Raw genomic sequence first — 7,501 nt, 5'->3', positions numbered from 1 at the left:
AGGTCAGAGAATAATAACTTGGGTCAAGTCTGCCGCATGGGTTCTAAGGGCTAACATAGGCTGTCAGAATTAGCAGCAAGTGCCTTTATCTGCTGAGCCATCTTGCCGGCCATGTTTGGTTTTTCTCTTTTTAGACCTGGGGCCAGGTCCTCTGACATCTTCATTCTTTTGATTGTGCAGTGTTGGGACTTGAATCCAGAGCCTCAAATATGTTAGGCCAGAACTACACCCACCCTAGCCAGGGTCTTACCATTAATTAGGTCAGGATGCCCTTGACCTCCATCCTCCTACCTCAGCCTCCAGAGGTTATAGATGTGCACTACTGTATCTAACTATGGAGGACTGATTTTTTTAAAAAAAATCTCTACAAACAAAATTAATTTGTTTCAAGGACACTTATCTGGAAAAAGAAACGGGGAAAGGAGAAGCAGCTGATTTTGGGAGGAAGATGACCACTTTCATTCTGAGCACTCTGGTTCTGGTTTGCAGTGACCCACGAGGACTAGCCTGTCACTTTCCTTGCCACCTCCAGTTTCTGGTCAAAGTGCAGTTCTGAATGGAGGCTCTGAGGAGGACGTTTCCTGTCAAAGCTATTAATCATCAACTCTGAAGACCAGACGACGCTCTGATGGGAAAACCAGCACCCATGGAGCGGATGCTGTACATGTGTTCACTTTACTCGGTGTCCCAAGTCCTGTGAGGTAGCTACCGCCGCCGCCTCCAACTTACAAATGAGGAACCTGAGGCTCAGGGGGAACTCCCTGCTTTGGCAGCTTAGCAAGAACTCAGTTGTGTTTTCCTGAACCGTACCATCTCTCAAAGGCATCCCGAGGGCTCCGAAGGGTTTGTTTCAGGCATGAGTGCCACAGAGCTGCTGAAATGAACCATGGGAAATTTATTCCCTCACACTTCAGGAGTCCAGACACCTGAGAGCAGAGTGTCAGGGGGGTTGGTTCCTTCTGAGGACTCTACAGGAAATGGATTTCATGCTTCTCTCTGACCTTCAGGTCATACATACAGATGTGTCACTCTGCTGTCACTAGGCATTCACACGGACATCTCCTGAGGACAGTGGTCATGTTAGAATGGAGTTGTTGTTGTTGTTGTTGTTGTTTTTGTTTCATTTGGGAAGACAGCGTTTCTGTGTGTAGCCCTGGCTGTCCTGAAATTAGCTCTGTAAACGAGGTTGGCCTCAGACTCATAGAGACCCACCGGTCTCTGCCTCTCAAGTGTTGGGATTAAAGGCAAGTGCCACCACTGCCTGGTGGCATTTTATTTTTTACATAGGCTGGTGAGATGGCTTACTGAGGAAAGGGTCTTGCCACCAAGCCAGGTGACCTGAGTTTGATTCCTGGAACTCACGTGGTAGCAGGTAAGACCCATATCCAGTCAATTGTCCTCAGACCATCATGCATGTGCGTGTACAGATGCACAACCCCGTCACAAATACATAAATGGATCTGAAAATGTAAAACTTCAAGGTAAATGCTGGAGAGGTGGCTCAGTTCAAAGGTAGCACTGCTCTTGCAGAGGACCAGAGTTTATTCCCAGCATCCACATCAGTGACTCCTGGCCAGCTATAATGTCAAGGGGTCCTCTGGCCTCCTCAGACACCTGCACTTTGGGTCATCCCTACCCCTACCCAACACACATACACATTCATAATTTTATTTTGTTTTGTTTTTTTGTTTGAGACAGGGTTTCTCTGTATAGCACTGGCTGTCCTGGAACTCACTCTGTAGACCAGGCTGGCCTTGAACTCAGAAATCCGCCTGCCTCTGCCTCCCAAGAGCTGGGATTAAAGGCGTGTGCTACCACACCCAGCACATTCATAATTTTAAAAGAATTAAAAAAATAAATCTTTAAAGAGTTATTTATTTTATGTATATGAGTACACCATCTCTGTCTTCAGACANACCAGAAGAGGGCATCAGATCCCATTACAGATGGTTGTGAGCCACCATGTGGTTGCTGGGAATTGAACTCAGGACCTCTAGAAGAGCAGTCAGTGCTTCCAACCCCCAAGTCATCTCTCCAGCCCCCAAATCTTTTTTCTTTCTTTCTTTTTAAAGCTTCCAATTCAGAAAGAAATGACTGCCTTTTCACTCCAGAATTTACTATTTTCTGAGAGGTAACGGTTCAATTACATTATTCAAAACAGATATATTGAATCGTAACTCCCAGTACCTCAGTAGGCAGCCTTATTTGAAAAGAAGGTCACTGGCAATGGCATTAGTTGAAATGACATGGAGGCTGAGGGATGGGTAGCTCTTGCCTAGCACACATGAGGCTCTGGATTCAAGTCCCAACACTACACAGTCAAAAGAATAAGACTGACAGGTGACCTGGGACATAGCTCCACTATCTTAGGTGGCTGAGAGGAGAGGAGACCTTGAGCCCAGAAGTTCAAGGGTATCCTGGGCAACATCCTAAGAGCCTATCTCAAAAATACTTCCTTCTCCCAAAATGAGATTACACAGGACTAAATCCGTGGCCACTCCAACATGGCTGCTGTTCTCATGAGATGTCTGTGTGAATGCCTAGTGACAGCAGAGTGACACATATGTGGAGGAGGTGGTCATCTGAAGGTCAGAGAGAAGCATGCATTTCCTGCAGAGTCCTCAGAAGGAACCAACCCCCCTGACACTCTGGTCACAGGTGTCTGCACTCCTGAAGTGTGAGGGAATAAATTTCCCATGGTCCATTTCAGCATCTTGTGGCACTCAATGAAACAGGAAACAATTCTGTATAAAATTTTGTGTTTTAAATTTTTTGAGCAGGGCCTGGTGGCGCAGGCCTTTAATCCCAACACTTGGGAGGCAGAGGCAGGTGAATTTCTGAGTTCGAGGCCAGCCTGGTCTACAGAGTGAGTTACAGGACAGCAAGGGCTACACAGAGAAACCCTGTCTTCGAAAAACAAAAACAAAAAAAAATTTTTTTTTTTTTTTGAGCTGGGCAGTGGTGGTGCATGCCTTTAGTCCCAGCACTTAGGAGGTAGAGACAGGTGGATTTCTGAGTTCCAGGACAGCCAGGGCTACACACAGAGAAACCCTGTCTCAAAAAACCTAAAAAGAAAACAAAATTTTGGAAGATTTTAAAATTGTCTTTATTTTTGTTAGATCCTTACATTCTGGAGACATCATTAAGATTCATAGAATTTCCATGAGTTTCCCTAACTAACCCATTTTTTTTAAGACTAGGTCTCACTATGACAGCCCAGGCTGACCTGGAATTCGTGCTTGAGTACAGGGATGTGTTACCACACCAGGCTCTCTCTCTCTCTCTCTCTCAAAGATTTATTTATTTATTTATTTATTTATTTATTATATGTAAGTACACTGTCACTGTCTTCAGACACACCAGAAGAGAGTATCAGATCTCATTACAGATGGTTGTGAGCCACCAAGTGATTGCTGGGATTTGAACTCAGAACCTCCAGAAGAGCAGTCAGTGCTCGTAACCGCTGAGCCATCTCTCCAACCACAGACTCTCTTAAGAATAACTTTTATTTTAGACTTATTAATTTGTGTATATGAGTGTTTTGCCTACATGTATGTCTGTGTGCCAAGTCTGTGCCTGGTGCCTGTGGAGGTCAGAAGAGGTTATTGGACATCCTGGAACCAGAATTATAGATGGTTGTCAGCCACCATGTGGATGTTGTGAACCAAAGCCGGATCCTCCACAAGAGCAACAAGTACTCTGAACGGCTGAGCCTGTGAATAGCCTTTGTTGTTGATGCCTTTTGAGACAGAGTCATTTTTGTAGTCTAGGGTGGCCTCAAACTCATTACATAACCTAGACTGGACTCAAGCTCACAATTCTCCTCATGCTCCTAAGTGTGGGCATTATAGGTTAGCTACGACGTCTAATATAACCACAAACCCATTACCAGAACTCTTTTCCACTCTTCTTCCTTAGCCCAGGTTTCATTCCCCACAGTTCACTCTGCCTTGGCAAGAAAATCTGTTGGCATTTCTCCTACGCTCCGCCCAAGTTACCTGGCAACAGCCAGGTAGGCCTGGCTTTGCTCTAAAAGGAACTGCTTGCCCTCTCAGACTCTTTTCTCTCTGACCCCTTTTCCCCTCTCTCCTCTTCTCCCTCCCCGTCCTCTTCAACGTGTACCCGGCCACCAGTTCGTGTTCTCTCTCTCTCTCTCTCTCTCTTTCCCCCTTTCCCTGCCTCTACTCCCTTCTTAACCCCCCCCCCCCCCCAAATAAACTCTATGCTATACTAGAGCTGGGTACCTCGGAGAGGAGGGGGATGCCTCAGGATGGGCCCACTGAGGCACCCCCTCTCACCACACCATACCACGCTCCATAAAACACAACAATTGTTTTATAAAACACATCACAATAACTTTCCGATTCCTCTTTCTTGTCCTCAGGTTCTTCTCCAGTCCAGCCTCACATTGGCTGCAAATGACCAATTTTTTTTTTCCTAGAAAGCCCCTCTAATCTGACTTTGCAACTAAAAAACAAGCGACCTGCCCGACTTTTTCAACTGTTCCACTTCGCATTCCAAGGATCAAATGTGGCTTCAGACTCACCTCCCCCCATCCTTTTCAAACAGTCAAAAGTGCCCAGCGTCAAAGAGAACTCATACATTGGCCTTCTCATCCCGTGCATCTCTCCCAGTTACTCCTCTCAACTCCGCACAGGGTTACATGTGTGCATACAGGCTCCCCACTGTCTGCTGTGTGTCTGGGAACCCAGAAGAGACTCGCCCCAAAACAGGATTAAACCTAGTCTACTCCTTTGCATCTCAGCGATCCCTACGGGCCACACTTTCTCCGGAGAACATGAGCCATCAATCACTAGGAACTCAGTTGGCATTTTCCTGAGACTGTCGCTTTCTCCGGAACCTTTCTGCCCAGCCTCCGCCGAGCACTTTTTGTTGGAACACACGGAACCGGAAGTTGGAGGAGGAACACAGGCGTGGGAAAGAGCCTGGCGATGTCTTGGAGGACAAACCTTGCTTGCATTATCAAGGCCGGAGGTAGGGTTCCTGAGCACGAGGTGGATTGCTTGCCAGTCATTAGCCTGTAACCGGGAGTGGTTCTCTTCTGCCCCGTGTCCGGTTGTCCAGCGTGGAGCTGTAGCGGAGCTAAGGGGCGTTCATGTCCCCCAGCCCCGGAGCCCGTCCGCTTTAGTGGCCCAAGGTCCACGCGCGTGCGCCCCTTCCCGGGCCGGAGTAGCTCGCTTAGCCTCTGGCTGTGTCATCTTCCTGTGGCCGCGCTGGGAGGATGACTTTACACCGTCTTATAAAGTTATCCATTGCACAATGTAGACTTTGCTTGCAAAAATACAGCCTTGTTAGCAATATTGAGAACCATGCAGAACAAAATAAACCGTCCCTACCACTTAGTTAATATCACCAGCCCCCACCTGCCCCAGTCAGAGCTCCATGTTGCCCAAGCTGGTCTGCAAATTCACTATGTAGCTAAATCCTGATCTTCCTGCTTCCACCTCCTAAATGCTAGGATTACAAGTGAGGACCACCACTCCTGACCAGCTAAAACATTTATTATAAACGTATAAAGTTTAATTTCCTTTAGTTCCATCAGATGATAAACTAGTAATGGAACTGAAGATCAATGGTAAGAGACGATACAAAAAAATCCTCTTAATATTATAAATGCCATAAGTAGCAGACATTTGAAATAATTTTAATTAAAATTAAGTGGTGCTAGGTATAGAAACCAAGGCCTTGTCAGAAACTAGGTCCTACCTACCGGCCCTTAACTTTTTTGATTGCTTTTTTTTTTGTTTGTTTTTTTTTTTTTTTTTTTTGAGACAGGGTTTCTCTGTATAGCCCTGGCTATCCTGGAACTCACTTTGTAGACCAGGCTGGCCTCGAACTCAGAAATCCACCTGCCTCTGCCTCCCAAGTGCTGGGATTAAAGGCGTGCGCCACCACCGCCCGGCTTGATTGTTTTTACTTTAGCAAACAGTCTCATTGCCTGGAACACTGTACTAGACCAGTCTGGCCATGAACTCTCAGAGATCTGCCTGGTTTTGCCTCCCAAATGCTGGTTTTGTTTGATTGGTTGGTTTTTTGAATCAGGGTTTTCTCTGAGTAGCCCTGGCTGTCCTGGAACTCACTCTGTAGACCAGACTGGCTTCAGAACTCAGAAATCGGCCTGTCTTTGCCTCCCAAGTGCTGGGATTAAAGGCATGGGCCACCACTGCCTGGCTCAAATGCTGGTATTAAAGGTGGACTCTACTTATCCCGAGAAGACTACAATTTCTTTATTTTAATTAATTAAAGTTTTGGAGATGAGGTCTCAGGTAGTCCAGACTGTCATAAAACTCGGAATCTGAATCTTGTATGGAATCTCCCCTCAGGTGCTGAGGTTGTAGATACGGAGTTACAGTGCCAGGCAACTACAGCTTCTTTCTTGAGACAGCGCCTCCGTGTAGTACTGGCTATCCTGGTGCAGCTGAATTACTATGAAGTCAAGGCCATCCTGGTCTTCATTACTGAATTTGAGGCCTGTTTGGACTATCTAGTGACATCCTGTCTCAAAAAAGAAAACAACAACAAAAACCCCACAAACAAACCCAACCCTACTAATGATCAAAACCAACCAACCACAAACCAAACAAACCCTCAAAGATAGATAACTGTAATTATTGTAAAACTACTCTTTATGTTTTGTTTGTTTTTCAATACAGAGTTTCACTGTGCAGTCCTGGTTGTCCCGAACTTCCTCTGTAGACCAGGCTGCCCTTGAACTCAAGAGATCCTCCTGCTTTTGCCTCCCCAGTGCTGGGATCAAAGGTGTGCACAACTACAACCAGCTCTACACTCCTTTAAAAGACAATTCTCTGTGATAATATGGTCTGTGTGCAAGTCTGTATAATTGCACAAGCTTGGGTAATAACTGTCAAAGGAAAACATTATAATTCAAGTTTCCCTTTTAGGGAGGAGATGGTTTCCAGTCCCAGAGTACTCATCCCTGCCTCCAGTCCTAAATAACACCTGCTCTGTGAGAAAATCCACTGCACCTGAGAAACTTGTTGCCAGCGTTGCTGCTTGTGATACAAATGGAAAGGAACCCGGGAATGCATTGGACAGGCTCTTCTCCCTGGAGCAGCAGGCTTCTATCTTACAAGTGTTGAATACAGCTTCTGATAAAGAACTGGAAGCTTTCAGGTTGCTTCGAGGAAGAAAGTCTGTCAATATTGTAGAACACAGAAAGAAGTTTGGGCCGTTTCAGAGGTTGGAGAATTTGATAGACGTGCCCTTGATCCAATATAAAACTGCTGTTGAAGTTTGTAACTCCATTCTCTGTCCGGAGAACAGACGGAAGAAAAAGTCACAGGAGAAGTGGCTGCTGAGAAAGTTCATCAAGCCAGGTGTAGAGCAAGAGAGACTTAAGGTACAGTCTCCCCTGACCACCACCCTTTGGGAACTTACTCTGGGAAGCAAAGCACCGTTCCCAGTGGTGGGTGAGAGAACGAGGTTTTTGTTTTATTTCTAATTGTGTGTGTGTGTGTGT

General features: G+C 46.0%; 1 protein-coding gene across 2 annotated transcripts in view; it reads left to right on the top strand.

Moving 5' to 3' along the window:
* Window positions 1-621: 621 nt before the first annotated feature.
* The window catches only part of Tefm (transcription elongation factor, mitochondrial), a 10,662-nt gene continuing 3,782 nt past the window's right edge, over window positions 622-7,501 (top strand). The window contains exons 1-3 of one of the 2 annotated variants that reach the window (XM_021176038.2): window positions 622-701; window positions 4,442-4,995; window positions 6,924-7,381. In XM_021176038.2, coding sequence (XP_021031697.1) covers window positions 4,953-4,995; window positions 6,924-7,381 — 501 coding nt within the window. In that variant the 5' untranslated portion in view covers window positions 622-701; window positions 4,442-4,952. Of the gene's footprint in view, window positions 702-1,354; window positions 1,373-4,441; window positions 4,996-6,923; window positions 7,382-7,501 lie in introns of those variants that run through there. The other variant, XM_021176037.2, reaches the window with a different exon arrangement.

The sequence above is a fragment of the Mus caroli genome, chromosome 11, assembly GCF_900094665.2.
Source record: "Mus caroli chromosome 11, CAROLI_EIJ_v1.1, whole genome shotgun sequence".
Taxonomy (NCBI): Eukaryota; Metazoa; Chordata; class Mammalia; order Rodentia; family Muridae; genus Mus; species Mus caroli.
Note: the sequence above shows the minus strand (reverse complement) of the source record. Positions and strands in the feature narration are given on the sequence as shown.